The sequence below is a fragment of the Hypomesus nipponensis genome, chromosome 23 (genome assembly GCF_054491055.1).
Source record: "Hypomesus nipponensis isolate SF chromosome 23, ASM5449105v1, whole genome shotgun sequence".
NCBI classification, from domain to species: domain Eukaryota; kingdom Metazoa; phylum Chordata; class Actinopteri; order Osmeriformes; family Osmeridae; genus Hypomesus; species Hypomesus nipponensis.
This window is the reverse complement of record NC_140383.1, coordinates 15,385,678-15,403,695: the sequence shown is the minus strand read 5'-3', so window position 1 is coordinate 15,403,695 and position 18,018 is coordinate 15,385,678. Positions and strand designations below refer to the sequence as shown.

Here is an 18,018-nt window from a genome sequence, read left to right as displayed (position 1 = left end):
GCTCGCAGTGTAGAGCCCTGGTACTCGTCTTCTTTTGAGCCATGCTAGCACCAATTCATTCAATAAAGGAATGAAACCCAAGTAAGACTTTACTTATACAGTAATACTATATTTATATAACACCTTTCATACAAGAATTGCAGCTCAAGGTGCTCAATCGTGGCCAATAATAATTTTTGGGGCCTTGGTGACATGTGTCAACATCACCGTAATGCAAACAGCAGCCATTGGAAGTTGTGTTCCCATGAAGTAGATGGGTTAGGGTTAGTTTGTTTGTGTTGTAGTTGTGTTTGAAATCTAGTTAATGTGCAGTCTTCCTCCAGAAGGTAAAGGGCATGGTAGAAATGTTGATCATATGCATAGATGTATGAGTATGAAATCTATAAGCTGCTATGTTCATTGGTAAGATACAGGAAGGGAAGATAATTAAGTTGAGTTCAAAGGAATGTGTGGTGCTGATTGGTCTGTGGGCCATCAGCACATATTGAAGCAGTTGCTCTGAACTTTGGCTAGAGAAGGACTGTGTCCTGTTTTGTTGTTTGTGTTAATTAAAGTATTCTTTGAAGATGACCACACAAAGGACAGTTGACCATTTGACTGGCCAACCCCTGTGGCTTTATTATCTACTGCTCTGGAGAGAGCTGTGACATCAAAGAACTGTGGGACACTTGGTATGAGTCAAACTGTCACAAGTGCTGGCCAATCACAGAGACCGCTATATTGATGAATTGTACATCTAGAGATCTTTTGTTCTAAGTTCATATAAGGCAGTGCATGTGTGATAGTTGTCCATCACTCTTGCGAATGATTTGTGACCAGCACACCCTTCGTAATGACTGATCACAAAGTACTTTGTTTAATTTTAAGTTTGTGCCAACTAAATAAATTATATTGAAACCGCCATTTTGACTATGTTCAAATCTACACAGTGCAGCTAAGAATTTTCTTTGACAAGGGTCACACTGCCCCTGAACCTGTGGCGGAGGGAGATCAAACAGTAGAGATAGGCCTATTTGTAGAAGAGAGTGAGAAGGAGAATGGCAAGAGAAAGGCAAGAGAAAATTGCAGACTCCAAGTAGAGCACTCCCTTTACTTTGTTTATTATGATAAAAGTTATAACCATTTGTTTTTTGCAGTTGTGAACCTATTGGCCAATAAATTGTAGTAGCTGCCTGCAAGCACTTGTATATATTTAAGAACCAGACCTGGTCTGTTTGAAGTTTATCACCCTGGTTGCCGTTGTATTAGTAATTTCAGTACAGCAATGTATGATGAAAAAGCGGAGATAATTGGACAAAACTCACTCTACAGCAGTGCTAGGGAGAGGTTTGCTATGGGTCATCTCCTTCATCACCAGCCGCAGCAACAGCTTCACAAAATACACACACACACACACATTTGAAAAAGGTAATGATGCCACATGTTACAACAAAATCTTGACTTTCAACAATTATGCTTGAATTTGATTCTGAGCTTCACAGCACCTACCAGCAGAGCTAAGAAGTCTGCTGTCATCAGCATGTAGAAGACTTGGTTCCAGCCTCCCTCAGACAGCAGTCCTGCCAACAGTGGCCCCAGTGCTGCACCTGGATGGAAAACAAACACACACAGTTAAGGTCACTACAGTCAGCCACATCCAAATATTCGCTAAATGGAGGTACAGATACCAAACATTAGCATTGTAAATAAGGGGATAGACAATGCAAATTTAAAATTCAGATCATGTACATTTCCTTTCTGTATGCTTGGAACATAAAGTTTACAAATACAATCTGGTCATAGCACAGTACCCTCCATACATATACAACCTTGCCTTGTGGTATAAAATATATCTATTAGCAAAACAATTGGTGTATAGGCACTGGTTGCTGACCTACGGATCCTGTTCCATCGATGATGGCTGTAACCGTGGACAGGGCCCTGGCATTGCCCTTCAGGCTCTTGTGTGTTCCCTAGGATGGGAGTACAGCAGAGTAAGACATGAGCTTAATACATACAAGAATTTCAGTAGCACTTCTTATGGACCATTTCAGAAACCATTGTAGGATTTTTGTTAAGTACTGAACACTTGTTAAAGATAATAAACTAGTGAGGGTACAATTTCTGGGAAAATTGTGGGATGTTCTTGCGTTGGTTGCAACAGGTTCAACACCCTGTGTTTTTGTCCGCCTTTCGACTGGTTAACTCTTGCGATTCCCACACAGCAGAAGTCTAGTAGAAGTCTAGTAGCTAGCTGTACAATTTACCGGGGCTAGGTCTGTACAATTTACCGGGGTTAGGTGTGAATCTAGGAGCAAAATGAAGCACAGCTGCAAGCTAAAGGTATATGCAGCTTGCACAATGGTGTTCACTTCACTTATGTACTAAACCAGACTATTTTACTTCCTGTAATATAAGTTATAGTTCAAATACAATATTTAATGTGACATTACGTACTGTACATTCAAGTCTTAAATTGCTGAGCAACAGAGCAAACACAGGCAGGGATACAGTAGCAACACTACTGCTAAATAACTATTTAGCTGGTCGGCTCCATGGCGCCGGGTAAGTAGGGCTAGTGAGATTGCTCACCAAAAGAACGAAGGGGAACCCACTTGTCTAGCAGATTGTTCATAGACATGTTCGTAGGTACCTAGCGAAAAGTAGCCTCAACTTTCCTAGACTTTTATCTACGGTACTAATGCTGAGGGCTCGCTGATGTCGCTGTCTGTGTTACTAGAACGGCGTATCTATGCGTTGTTGCTAACGTGTGCTGACGTTAGGCTAGCACTGCGGTCCCTTGGTGCACACAAGGCACTTTTTGCCACAAATACTTAATTCAAGCCTAAACCGCGCAACGGAGCATAAATCCTAGGGGTGTGAATATTTTGGTACCTCACGATTTGATTCTTGGGGTTATGATCTCAGTAAAACGATTTTATCGATTAACAATTTTTTAAATCAAATTTAGATTCAATATGCTTACATTTGATTCCAGTTTGCTGTTTAGTGTTTCTTGTTTCTATTTGACTGTGATAGGCAGTTCTGTTGAAGAAAAAAATCCCACTATGTAGTCCAAATATTGAGGGATCCTTAAGGGTTGGGAAAATAATAATAAATATAGCTGCAAGCAGCAATGCGGGTTCCTCTGCAAAATGGCAAAATATTATAAAAATGTACATTGTAGATGATCAAGAGTTGGACAACAAGAGAGCAAAACTACTTCCTGTTTGGCCAACAACAATAGGCTGAATGGGGATTTGAACTCATGAGCATAAGGTTACAAGTCAGTCTCTCTATCCTCGCTGCACACCAACTGTTGAAATTTTATGAATAGAGGGCAGAGTATTAGCTTTGGTCAGCTTTGGGACAAAGGTTAAGAAACTGTCTACATTTCAAGGTGAAATTGCATGAAATTGCGTATGGTATTTCAGGATGATGTCAGACTGTGGCTGGATTTGAACCTATAGCCTTGCACGTTGGAGTACACTGTCTCAACCCATTGAACTATTCTCAGTGTTGGTAAATTCTGTGGTCAGTTACTGTATAAAAACAGGAAGCCGTTTTTCCTGTGGCACTCATTGTTACATTCGGCCAAAGTACACCCAATGATTAGAATGAATATAATGGTGGGTAAATAAATGCATGTCCAGCAGGGACGTGCACAGGCTATGGCTAAGGTTGCCCGGGCAACTGCCCGCTTGCCCTCCTCGAGTCAAAGTGCCCCTCTGAGGAAAATAAATAATAGTGAATTTAAACAGCTGCAGAATTTCATGTAGACCTAGATTTTAAAAATTGCCACCCGAAACATTTCATAAAGTAGCCTAATTCACTTCCAATCGATAAGCCTATGGGCAACGAGAGTGAAAGTCACAAGGGGGAGGGGGTATGCCCCCTACTCTGTTTACTCTACGGTACTGCACGCAACTGCAACCTGCATTTTCTTGCACTTAAGAGACGGTTACTGTTGTTTTATTCTGTGTCGATAAAAACTGCTTTGTCGTTGTCAGAAAAGGTGAGTTTTAAGTTGTAGAAATGTATAACAAACGAACAATCCTCATCAAGTTTTATGAAATCAATTAAATCTTCATAAATCCAGGCTCAGTTTGCCACGTTTAGCCTAAATAATCAGACGGCTAGCTTGCCTACCAGACAACCAGCTCGTTATCACATGCTGATTTTTTGGTAGGAAAACTAAGCTACATGTCTGCTGATGGTTTGTTTATAACATTTAGTTTTAACAAGAAGAATAAATGATGGAAGTACATGAATTATTATCATTAGTAGGCAGGCTATCATTTTTTTTATTTGGGGGGGGGGGGGAGGCAGACCAGAGCAACTGCCCTTCAAAATTCCTATGCACGTCCCTGATGTCCAGAACCAATTTGTTCAAGCACTTTGACATCAAACACACATTTTTCACAACAGTGGTGTACCTAAATAAACCAAAAAGTTTTCCCAGACCATGCTTTGGTGTCAGGTTCCACATTTGTGTGTTTAAATCCTAAATTTACATCTTTACAAATCCACAATTTGAAGCAATTATCTTCCAGCCACAAACACTTAAACCCTAACTTAAGCAGCCAAGCAGTGAAGCTGCTAACCTTAAGGGTTACTACCTTTTCTTATTAGGGGCCAGGCAGCGAAGCTACAAGGCAACAATTGTTTTTGTTATTATTATTATTAGGGGCCAAGCAGCGAAGCTGCGAAGTCACCTTAAGGGTTTCTACCTTTTAGGACTAGGAGTCTATGGCAGCCCATAGAACCGTATGGTAAAAAGTTTTGAAATTTGGCACACATTGGGGACAGTCTCCTGATCATTTTCAGTAAGTTTCATGTTGACCACTCGAGCACTATAGCGCCACCAAGGCGTCAAAGCTGGAGTTGTTTACGCCCATAACCTTTGAACTGTAAGACCAAATGTCTAAGTTTTTTCTGAAAAACTTACTTTTTCATACTCCTAGGCTGTTATTGTGTTAAATCATCTTCAGACTATGCCGACAAAATGTTATCAACATTTTATTGAGTAGTCAAATAGTTCACAAATAACACGTAAATGATTTTGACAAAGAGCACGCCAAAGCAGACATGAGGCCATAACTCTGCAACGGTTTACCGTATGGAGACGAAACTTTGGAAATTTCACCACAAGCATGATTTGAGGGTAGTTGCACAGTGCCACCTACTGGTCAGGAAATACGACAAAATATGTGTTTTACTTATATCTTCTGAACAGTTTTGTCATAAATCACAAGATTGCTCTCTTCTGATTCTATGTGGCCTAACCAAGTCGAAATATATCACATTGTCCCATGTCTGCCATTTTGGGCGTTGGCCATTGTGAAATTTTCATAAAAACCTACTTTTTCAAACTCCTCGTTCGCCATTGTTCCAATTTTCATGAAAATGTAATCAGATCATCTTCAGACCACAATCACCGTCATATTTTAAAATATGACTGAATTACAGCTGTTTATACTTGGGTCAAATCTGACAATGCTTGCCACAGGAGAAACGGTTTACTTTTTAAATACAGTATCTGAACACAGCAATTCCCATTACAGAGAATAGCTAACTGGGATAAGACTGGCTCCTTTGAAGTGCAAGGTTATAGGTTTGAACCAGCCACAGCCATCAAGCAAGTCATGATACTGGATTATCTGTTCAGTGAAACAGGATGCCAGGTATGCCACAGTAGCTGTCTAGCAGTATAATCATAATCGTAATGTTTATGTTTCATTCTGTGCTTTGTAGATATAATGATGCTTCATCTAGCCAGCGCATTGGATTTCTTGCATCATAACTTCTGAACAGTTTGATCAAAAATCACAAGATTAGAGTCTCCTGATTCTATGTCACATACAAAGTCGTAAAATATATCACTTTCCCATGTAGGCCATTTTGGGGCGTTGGCCATTTTGAATGTTGTCCTAAAATGATATATTTACTGAACACATTGGCTTATCATTACAAAACTAGGTATACCTCTTTTGCACAATGCCATTAAGGTAATCAGACTACAGACTAGGCCTGGAGGAGTGGCCATCAACACAGAATTTGACTCTATACCCAGCATGCTGCATGTTGAGGCTCTTACCCACTTTAACCCTATTTCTATGGAAGCGTTCATCGAGCTGGTAGATTCCTCGAAACCCATCAGCTGCCTTCTTGATCCCCTCCCTGCCAAACTTTGTAGGGAACTTCTCCCTATTATTGGACCTTCCATGCTTAGTATTATGAATGAATCTATTGTAACTGGACAAGTCCCTGACAATTTCAAACAAGCTATTATTAAGCCCCTTCTTAAAAACCAAACCTGGATCCAGGTTGTATTAGCAACTATAGGCCAATTTCAAATTTGCCATTTCTCTCCAAAATTTTAGAAAAAGCTGTGGCACAACAGCTAACTGAGCACCTCTCCTCAAATCAGCTTTATGAACCTCTCCAGTCTGGATTTCGTCTTCACCACAGCACTGAAACTGCATTAGCTAAGGTAGTCAATGATCTATTATTAGCCTCTGACGCGGGCTCTATCTCTGTTCTGGTTCTTCTAGACCTTAGTGCAGCATTTGACACTGTGGATCATGAGATTCTCCTGGAGCGTATGGAGAACTATGTTGGGATCTCTGGTACTTCACTTCAGTGGTTTAGATCGTATCTATCTGATAGATCACAATATGTCCACTATGATGGTTGCTCATCCAGGAGCACTACTGTAAAATACGGAGTACCACAGGGTTCAGTTCTAGGCCCTCTGTTATTTTCACTCTATATGTTGCCTTTAGGAAACATAATTAGAAGCTCTGGGGTAAATTTTCACTGTTATGCAGATGATACTCAGCTATACATGTCCATAAAGCCTGGAGAATTTCCACATGCTATGGAAAAATGTGTTTCCGGGTTGAGAACTTGGATGACAGCAAATTTCCTTCTTCTTAATTCGGATAAAACCGAGGTTCAAATTTTCGGCCCTAAAAAATACAGAAATAATTTATCCAATCTGACCTTAAACTTAGATGGTGTCAAAGTATCTCAAAGCCAGTTGGTAAAAAATTTAGGAGTCACATTGGACCCAGACCTTTCGTTTGAGTACCATATTAAACAAATCACCAGAACTGCATTTTTCCATCTACGTAATATTGCCAAAATACGAAAATTCCTCTCAAAGGATGATGCTGAAAAACTAATACATGCTTTTGTTACGTCCCGATTGGACTACTGCAATGTGTTGTTCTCTGGCCTCCCAATTACCTACTTGAAAAATTTACAGCGGGTACAAAATGCTGCTGCTAGACTATTGACAAAAACAAGAAAGTTTGATCATATAACATCTACTCTTATCTCTTTACACTGGCTCCCTATCCAAGCCAGAGCTGATTTCAAAGTTTTACTACTAACTTACAAATCTCTACGTGGATTGGCACCACTGTACCTCTCCGGTCTCCTTGCACCCTATTGCCCCGCAAGGACTCTAAGATCTCAAGATGCCGGCTATCTGGTAATACCCAAAATTAAGAAAAAAACTGCTGGAGGTAGGGCGTTCTCATATAGAGCACCTCTTCTCTGGAACAAATTACCTGTCTCAATTAGGGAGGCTGATACTGTTTCGACATTTAAAACTAGGTTAAAAACGTTCCTGTTTAGTCAATCCTATGATTGTTAAATGTGTGTACTTTCTATGTAAACCTGGGGTGTGCGTTTGCCTATGTGTGTATCACATGTAACTTTTAAATTGTAATTTTAGCTTATGTTCACACTGCCCATTTAAATGTTACAAATAAAGTAAACCTGTTATTGTATATTGTTACTGTAATAGTTCCGTTGCTGTATATTTTAATTGTTATAGTTTACTAGTTGGAGACAACGGGGGGCTGGTTGTTTTCATCCTTATTTCGTATAAATATAACTTATTTTAGAGTTGTTTCCCCTGGAACAGATTTCATGTTCCAACCAAGGGGGGCTGTCGCTGTCTTGGTGTGTGGGGCTGCATAAAATACCCTCTTAGCTTTGTTAAATTGCTGCACTAGTCCACACTTGACCGGTGGGGATCTCATTCTATTACGACTGAAACTGTTAGCTGCTCCTGGCATTCTCTAATCCCTGTTCTCCTCTCTGTCCCCCCCCCACATCCCTTGTGGTGTGGGGGGTCTGAGCTGTCAGGACCTGCCTGGTCGTCGGTCTACCAACGCTGGACCAGGTCGTCAACCGGAAACCAGCCTCCATGACCGCCAACAGCGAGTTTCCAGGTCCCATCCAACGTCTATAAAGCCGAACAATGGATTTTTGGTGTTTCAGTGTCATTGACACTGTATGACTATGTTTAGCTTGTGTTCTGCTCCTCTCTCTTGCCAACCGTCTCTGGAGGAGGGGATTCCTCTCTGAATTGCTCCTCCCAAGGTTTCTTCCATTTTTTCTCCCGTTGGGAGTTTTTCCTTGTCTTCCTTGAGGGTTTAGGTTGGTTGAGGGGCAGTTCTATGGGCGTATGTGAAGCCCTCTGTGACATGCTTGCGTGTAAAAAGGGCTATACAAATAAATTTGATTTGATTTGATCAAAATGTTTCGGGGTATACAAAAAGTTTACTGCAATTTTAATAAATCAATTTTTTTTTAATTAGTTTTGCTTTTATTCTTTAGCTACTTGATTTCCATCTTTTGTGCCTCTTGGCCCCTAAATTGATAATAGCAGCTATATTTAGGATTCCTCCGTCCGGTGGAAACCTATTGTTATTAGGGTTCTTCCGGTAGGAGGAAACCTATTGCTTTTGTTAGTATTCTTCTTATTCTTCTTCTTATTTATTTTTTCTTCTTGCACCCCAAAATCTCAAAAAGTCCCTGGTCATACATTTTCTAATGTATTTTTTCCCCACACCAAATATGGGACACATCCGACTGTAGGGGGCGCCACAGGCCAAGCCCTAAAGTCCGATTTTTAAAGTGATGGCATTTCCCCCATTGCTTCAATTCTTCTGAAACTTGGTGTACATGCCAATGTACACCATTAAATGTTTAATCGTTTCCATGTCCCAGCATGCCAAGCTCCTGAATTTGAGTGTATTAACCCATTAATTAGTAGCGTCACGTATATGTGATCGTTCGAAAGCGGGCCCCACAGAGTACCGTCACACATATGTGATTCTGAACATTTCAACCGACTATTTTCCGATAGACAAAAACTATATGACAAACGCTATAGTATGGCTTCAAAATTTACAATTGGGAGGCTAACAAGTAACACTAGCAGGTAGTAGCATTGCTACGAGTATTATGCTAGGTTGCTAGGTAACGGAAGCTAACTAAAGCTAGCTAGCTTTTGTTTTGAAAAAATTACTCACTCTGGTGGCAGCATCGGTAATATTTAGAACTCACTCCTCTAAAGGTTAAGTGATGAAACAAGTTCAAGTGATACACTTTTGACCTGAATCCAATGATCATTCATCTGAATAAAAAACACTCAAGAGAATTACTGCTTCTTGGATGATTTGTGCTCCACATCAGTATATCTCACACATTTGCCTTTGTTCCCATGGGATTCAGGGAATTGCTAGTTTCTGCTCCACCATTTCCACCATAGTGTAATAATAAATATAATTTAGAACAGCAATTACATTTTTGTGTCATCCTTTCGCATTACACACATTTAGTCAATGTTCTTAAACTCAACCGATTATTGTCATTTTACCATATTGTTCAAATTGAACAGATCAGTGATCAGTGTTTACTTGGAAAGATTACTGTATATTTCCACTTTTCATTTGTATTTCCATCATAAGTTTGGTATTTAATTTCATTTGGGTGGTATTAAAAGGTTTTAAAAAGTCTTAAATTGAACTTGTTTATTCTTATTCTCTCCAAATTTTGTATAACCTTCAGAACCCTTCTTCCTCATGAACCATAGATCAAATCAATTTCAAATGTGTTACAGATGTGTAGAATACATGTCTTTACATAGGGTGACATGGAATAAGAAATGCAATACAAAATGGCTGAAATTTATGTAAATGTCAATTGGTATGTAAAAATAATTGAATCTGAGTAGTTTAAACTTTGGCTGAATCTAACAACTCTTACCACAGAAGAAACAGCTTACCTTTTTATACAGTAACAATGGACTGCTTTAACAGCTCAATGGACTGGGACAGTGACATGCAAAGTATAAGGTTATAGGTTTGAATCCAGCTGCAGTCTTTTAGCCTGTCTTAAATTTGAATATCTGTTTAGTTAAACAGGATGACATCATTATGAAATACCATGCGCAATTTCATGCAATTCCACTTTGAAATGTCAACCGTTTCTCAACCTTTGTTCCAAACCTGACCAAAGCTAATATTCTGCCTTTTCTACTCATACATTCTCAACAGTTGGTTTGTAGCAGAGAGGATAGAGAGGCTGCCTTGTAACCTTATGCTTATGAGTTAAAATCCCCATTCAGCCTATTGTAGTTGGCCCAACATGAAGTAGTTTTGCTCTCTTGTTGTCCAACTCTTGACCTTCTACAATGTAAATTTGTATAATATTTTGCCATTTTGCGGAGGAACCCGCATCGCTGCTTGTCAAGGATGTTGTGATACTGGATTATCTGTTTAGCAAAGCCTGGTACGCCCCAGTAGCTGTCTAGCAGTATAATCATAAAGATAACGATAACACTGCTACATCTAGCCAGCAAATTTAGTCTCAAAATGACATATTTACCAAACGCATCGGCTCATCGTTACAAAACTTGGTATAAGTCTTTTGCGCAACGCCGTGAACGTAATGGAAAGTTTCAGGGTAGCGCCAACGCGTTGCTGAAAAGTATAATACAATTTTTAAAAAGCGAATGTTTTTTATTAAAAGTTTTGCTTTGCTGCAAAGCTACTGAATTTACATATCAAATGCTGCTTGGCCCATCCATTGCTTGCCTCAATATCTTTGTGTCAATAAATCAAATATAATTTTTACTGTTTTTCAAACCTTATTGGCTTCAAGGGGACATGATTCTGATGTACCATGCACAATTTCATGCAATTTTACCTTTAAATTTCAACCGTTTCTTAAGCTTTGTCCCAAAGCTAATAGTCTCCCCTTTTAATTTCTACAATCTCAACAGTTGGTGTGTAGCAAAGAGGATAGAGAGACTGACTTGTAACCTAATGCTCATGAGTTCAAATCCTCATCAGCCTATTGTTATTGGCCAAATATGAAGTAGTTTTGCTCTCTTGTTGTACAACTCTACATCTTCTACAATGTACATTTTTAAATTATTTTGCCATTCTGCAGAGGAACCCGCATCGCTGCTTGCAGCTATATTTTTTATTATCTCTGTGCGCTTCCACGGAATTACAAAGAAGAACGTTTTTCAAGGATATTGAAAATGGACTATGGTCGTAAATGCAGTGTTCCAGCCTGTACAGGGAATGCTGACACTTTTCAGAGTCTTCCCAAGGAACCGAACACTCGACGGGCTGGGATGTTTGTCTATGAGAAGATCCCTGTGCAGTTTGACCCTCAATTACACATTTGCTCAAACCATTTCACAGAGGACAGTTTTGAAAACCTGGGACAATGTAAAGCAGGATTTACTATGAAGCTGTTGCTGAAAAGAGGTTCTGTTCATCAAAACTGCAAGCTGTAGTATGATGTTGTCACTAACAGTTATTAGCAATGCTAACGTATCCTGCCTGTATTGGTAGAATGTGTGATGATTTAGTTTACTGGCAATGGGGCTAACGTTATTTCATGTTCCTGATTGTTTCATTCAAATAAGTAACCCGTGTAAATCTACAATTAAAGATGCTTGTTTGTCCAGATCTATTTTCCAGCATGATAGCTAGAGCTAACTGAATCATGATAGGTTGTTTGCTAAGCTGTAATGCTACCGTTACCCACCTAAGTTGATCCTGTTTGCTTCACGACAGAAGTGGAAACAACTAACATTATCATTTCAAATGAAATCTAGTCAATCTGTTGAAAACAGTGTTGTGTAGACACAATAGATTTAGTTGTACGTTTTATTTCAAGTCTCCACCTTCAATGTTTCAGTGAGTGCTGTTGGCCATGTTGCGTCTTTTTGTCTCTGCAGCTTCACTCGTTGTAAACTAACCAATCAGCGCGCAGCTCATCTATATATTCATGAGCATACCATAAAAGGAGAAAACCTAGCATTTCATTCTGGCGCTATTTCACAGGATGCGTTAGGGCTCATAGAACAGCACCCGGGCCATTTTCAGCTCAACCAATGTTACATACCCTATTCAGAGACCTTAAGAAACGGTGTGAAATACCCCAAAAACACAGTCAATCACCCCTTTAAGTTTTTGGCTTCTGATGATATTTTCATGCATTTAGCCTACTCATATTGCATAATTCATTAAGAACCCCCTTTTGAAACAAGCTGAACCCCCTTTGAAACAAGCTATCGTAACAACGTTGTCACCGGCAGTATTTCAGATGGAATCGCAATTCAAACAGTACCATCTGCTAACTGAAAATTTTATGTGACATTACTTACTGTACATGCAAGTCTTGATTTGCTTAAATGTACATGTGCTGCTAGTACACCACGGCACAATACTCACTGTGCAACAGCATATCTATGAATGCATGTTGTATCCATGCGTCATTGCTAACGTGTGCTGATGTTGTGATGTAGGCTAGCAATGAGTTCCCTTTTTGACACAAGGCACTTTTTGCCACAGAAACGTACTTTCAGCCTAAACCGTGCAATGGAACGTAAATAAAAATACAAGCAACTCAATCGCTAACAGGACAAAACTTTTGACACCGACGTTGTCTATGTAGTCCAAATATTGACGGATCCTTAGGGGGCGAAAAAAAAAAATATATATACATACAGCGCCCTTCACAATTATTGGTACCCCTGTTTAAGATGTGGTCGTGGACTAAAAGATTCTCTTTTTTTTTTATAACATAGAACCCAAATGCAAAAAAAGAGAAAAATCCAACCTTTCATTTAAGTACATTATTTGGTGGTTAAAAAAAAATCACACATTTAGAAAAAAACTAAACTTGAAATCATGTGTTCCACAATTATTGTCACCCCTAACAATTCGTCTGAATAATGTAATTGATTTTTTTTATTTTTATATATATATTTTTCTGTTGTTGCTAAAGTTGGTCAAGGTATCAAGGAACCTTTAATTAGTAATTAATGACTTCCTGTTTCCCTGGGGTATAAATATGATGTGACACAGAGGCCTAATTCTCTTACCCATTTGTCAACATGGCAAAGACAAGAGAACACACCATTCAAGTAAGGCAGATGTGTGTCAACCTTCATAAGTCAGGCAATGGCTACAAGAAAATAGCCACTTGCCTTAACTTGCCCGTATCTACAGTCAGAGTAATCATTAAGAAGTTTAAAACAACTGGAACAGTGACAAACAAGGGTGGAAGAGGTCCCAAGTTTATCTTGCCACAACGCACAGTAAGGAGGATGGTAAGAGAAGAAAAAAAAAAAGTCCTAAGCTCACCGTCACAGAATTGCATCAAAGAGTGGCATCTTTGGGTCACAAAGTCTCCAAAACAACCATCAGACGCTCTCTACATGCCAACAAGCTGTTTGGGAAGCATTCAAGGAAAAAGCTTTTTCTAACAAACACTCACAAACGTAAACGTCTGGAGTTTGCTAAGCGGCACAGGGACTTCAACTGGGATCGTGTGCTTTGGTCAGATGAGACCAAGATTGAGCTTTTTGGCAACAAACACTCTAAGTGGGTCTGGCGTAAAAGAAAAGATGAGTATGCGGAAAGCACCTCATGCACACCGTGAAGTATGGTGGAGGATCTGTGATGCTGTGGGCCTGTTTATCTTCCAAAGGCCCTGCAAACCTTGTTAGGGTGCATGGCATTATGGACGCTTTGAAATACCAAGACATTTTAAATGAAAACCTGATGGCCTCTGCAAGAAAGCTGAAGATGGGTCGTCATTGGGTCTTTCAGCAGGATAATGATCCAAAACATGTGGCAAAATCTACACAAAAATGGTTCAGCAGTCACACCCTCAAGGTCCTCCCATGGCCATCTCAGTCGCCAGACCTCAACCCAATCAAACCCTGTGAGGCGAGCTAAAGAGAGTGCATAAAAGAGGACCCAGGACACTGGATGATCTAGAAAGATTGTGCAAAGAAGAATGGTCAAAGATCCTTCTCTCTGTGTTCTCCAATCTTGTGAAATGTTATAGGAGGAGATTAAGTGCTGTCTTGTTGGCAAAAGGGGGTTGTACAAAGTATTAACATCAGGGGTGGCAATAATTGTGGCACAGATTTCAAGTTTTGTTTTATTTCTGAATGCGTGATTTTTTTTTACCACCAGTAATGTATTAAAAGAAAGATTGGATTTTTCTCTTTTTTTTGTTGTTGAATTTTTAGAAGTCCACGACCACATCTTAAATCAAAATCAAATCAAATCAAATTTATTTGTATAGCCCTTTTTACACGGAAGCATGTCACAGAGGGCTTCACATACGCCCATAGAACTGCCCCTCAACCAACCTAAACCCTCAAGGAAGACAAGGAAAAACTCCCAACGGGAGAAAAAATGGAAGAAACCTTGGGAGGAGCAATTCAGAGAGGAATCCCCTCCTCCAGAGACGGTTGGTAATCTTACACAAGGGTGCCAATAATTGTGGAGTGCACTGTATGTGAGAGAACAATGGTTGTGCTCGCCAAAGGTGTGAGCACACCCAATAATGTTTCCTCAGTCTATTTAAACAAATCCTGAGGTGGTGTCCCGTTAACTAAAACTTTATTATAGATTAAATATTTCTAATCTTAAGCATGTATACCCCCCTACATAATGAATGAATGCCATATAGGCTGTAGGCTTAATGCTTGTATCACTAGAAGGGAAAAACTTAAGGAACGTTTAAGTCATAGAAGTTTGGACGATTTAAACACAGGATTGCCAAATTACTTCGTTTTGATGCAGCTTTTCAACTAGGTTGCTATATGGCCGATCACCATTCCTTCTTGCACGGGAAATTAGAAGACTACTGTTTCATTCTACATGTTACTCCTAGTATTATGAATTTTAAATGAGCAGCAACACACTTATGCTTTTAAATCTATGCAATCTTAAAAAATAATAAGTATGCATTTTTGGATAAAATATACAGAAATAACAGCAGTAATATTTCTGTAAAAAACGGACCTATCTGCAACAGAGATTGCAAGCACACCTAACAATTTCCCCAGAAATAGTACCCTCTCCAGTTTAATTGGAGGGTTCTAGCATTGCGGCAAGATGCGACATAATGCAAGATGTTGTGGTGGGTGTACAAAAAATGTTGATAGTTGTTAGTAGAAGAATGCTAATAATGTGACACTGATACGGAGGGCCTCTATTGTAACATCAGATAGATTTGATCCCTGTAACTGTTTTTGAGACCAGAAAGTGGGAATTCTTCCAAATGTCATCATCAAGACTTCAAAGGGTACAGATGACTGCAGAAAGAAAAGCCGTAAAGCCTACACAATCTGGCTTCTGATTATATCTCTGAACTTTTTGTCATTCGTAATTCCACAGATCTTAGAGTTTGAAGTTGAATCTGCTTTACTGTGATGCAGTGGCGGATCTAGAACATTTTACATGGGGTGAGGGGTGGCAAGAGGTCTTGGCAGGGTGGCATGCGTAAATGGTACGTGGGATTCCCTATATATGAATTATATATAGGCCTACTGCTTAGCTAATCATATACAAATTATTTATCTCCCAACTGGCACTGTATTGAGTGTTGTAGCGTAATGTCGATGAAACAGCAACCATCAGTAAACGTTAATGGATACAAACAATATTTCATATTAAGCTGTTCTTGTCTTTACTAAAATCAAAACTAATCAAAGGGCAAGGTGCTTACAAATCCCGAGGTAGCGATTTGACTTTTGGCTGACTCTAGAGTGGGGGGGGCAGCTGCACCCCCTTGCCCGCCTGTAGATCCGCCCATGCTGTGATGTGAGGTCATGGACTGAAAGACATTTGGTGTTCATGGTCTGTGACAAAGCAAATTTACTACTGCACAGTGCCCGTGAAGCAGTCGGTGAAACACAAAATACAGATGACTTGAACTATAGATAGTGCACAGTGCCTGTGATAACATTTGTGGCACATTTGTGGCACACATACACATTTTTTCTGGAATTAAAGAGAGATAGTGCAGTGCCCGTGATGCAGGTGGTGATGACAGCTCTTTTCAGTAGTTTGTGTACCTATATTTGTCAGATCACAATTGAAATTCTCTGTCATCTCTGAAATGTTATTATTTTAAACAAATTGCCAATGCTCTGGTACATTCATGCAAATGATTATGTAGCCTTCATTTGTCTGCTGATTCTTACATGATCAATTGCTTATGTTATGTTGATGTATTATGTATTATAATGTATTATATAATATAAATGTACTATATTGGTTCTCTGTTAAATTGTCTTACCACCACAAACATCGCAAGTCATTAATGCACAATGGTTGAGCCAGTTGTCATAATTGTAGGCCTAATTCACCATACAGCGCTTGCATGTACCGTTCTGTTTATGTTTACGTTTGTATTTGTTTAGGGCTGTCAAGCGCTTTAAATATTTAATCGCGATTAATCAGATTATTTCATATGATTAATCGAATAGAAAATTATTCAATCAGTTAAAATTTTACGCCAATAAATGATAAAAAAAAAAAAACATTAAAAGGGTACTTAAAAACTTTGGCCTAACTGGATGATAATGTCCATATAACAAGTTCAGATGGAACACAACTTAAATTGTGAGGGAGTTTTATTCACTCACAAACTATACTATAAAACTATATAAACATCCACAAAATTAACCTTGTTCTGGAATATAAAATATATTTAAGACATGTTGTCCCATACCCTACTACGATATCCTGCTCCATTATATATAACGTTGTGGGAGGCCTAAGTTTGAGTGCACGGGCAGCGGCTCTATGACATGACGAGCAAGCACTTTCTTACTGCTGCTGGCATTTAGTAGCTTCCTCGAGCAAAAATAAGCACCAGGCTCTCTCAGTTTCTTGTACCAACTGCCAAAAGGCTTGCCGTTTCTACCTTCTTCTATCCACGCGCAGCGCCATTTATTTTTGAGTCATTTATCTATGGGTAAGACCAGTAGCACCATAAGGGGGGAGGGGGGGGGGGCACCGTGAGAAAATTGCTGGCCCCCCACCGCTATTCGCATATTGTCCGTCATCCAGATATGTATATATTTTTTTTTTCATAAATGGAAAACGGGATTTCAACTTCACTGTCGGACAAATCAACCCAAATTAAATTTAAAACACATTTTAGTCTATAGAAACCACAGTCTACGATTGAAACATTTCGTCATAGAAATCCGCGCATCTCCACACTCAGATCCTGTAACGTATCTCCACAATCAGATCCTGTCACCCATCCCCCCACAAGAGGTTGCACTGGGCCAGGAGAGAGTGCAGTTTATTACGGTGCGTGTCCACTACAGTGGCGCGTCGGCTTCCAATTCATTTTCAATTAAACCGGGCGTTGACGCTCGCGTAGTGCATTGTGGGAGCCTCAACTCCCGGTTTCATTGAAAATGAATTGGAAGCCGACGCGCCGTGCGCTCCGCTGTAGTGGACACGCACCGTGACGGTACATAAAAGCTGAGGGAGCTTCAGCTTCTCGTCAATGAAGGCCAGCCCAGTTAGACGCTGCTAAGTGCAGATACCAAGTTAAAGAAAAAAGTAGGCTAAGTACAAATATTCAATAAACTGTTTTTGAATTTTAATTACCTATTTACAGTAGGCAACCTAGCTTACATTGGTTAACTACAGTAGTTAGTCTAATTAGCAAGTGCTAGTTAAAGTCTGTATTTTGGGAGGGCTGACTGTCTTACCTTGCTAGCTAGTTTAGACAAACTGCAGTATATGGGGCGGCGTTATGTTCTGACAGCCAATCACGTTGGACTAGGAAGTTTGAGCCCACTGTTGTAGCTTTAATACATGTGGTAATCAGTTGCTACTGTACTCTATTAGTAAAGCCAGAGAATGTCGAATATAGAGAGAACTGCCACTC

At 39.6% G+C, this 18,018-nt stretch overlaps 1 protein-coding gene across 5 annotated transcripts in view; it reads right to left on the bottom strand.

Moving 5' to 3' along the window:
• The window catches only part of slc37a1 (solute carrier family 37 member 1), a 125,884-nt gene that overhangs the window by 10,375 nt on the left and 97,491 nt on the right, over nucleotides 1-18,018 (bottom strand). For all 5 annotated transcript variants that reach the window (XR_014741553.1, XM_084688154.1, XM_084688155.1 and 2 more), the window contains 3 exons: nucleotides 1,874-1,952; nucleotides 1,489-1,586; nucleotides 1,305-1,369 (listed from right to left, as the gene is read on the bottom strand). Coding sequence is in view for 4 of the 5 variants with exons in the window: in XM_084688154.1 (XP_084544280.1) it covers nucleotides 1,305-1,369; nucleotides 1,489-1,586; nucleotides 1,874-1,952 (242 nt within the window). In the remaining variant the exon portion in view is untranslated. The remainder of the gene's footprint in view (nucleotides 1-1,304; nucleotides 1,370-1,488; nucleotides 1,587-1,873; nucleotides 1,953-18,018) is intronic.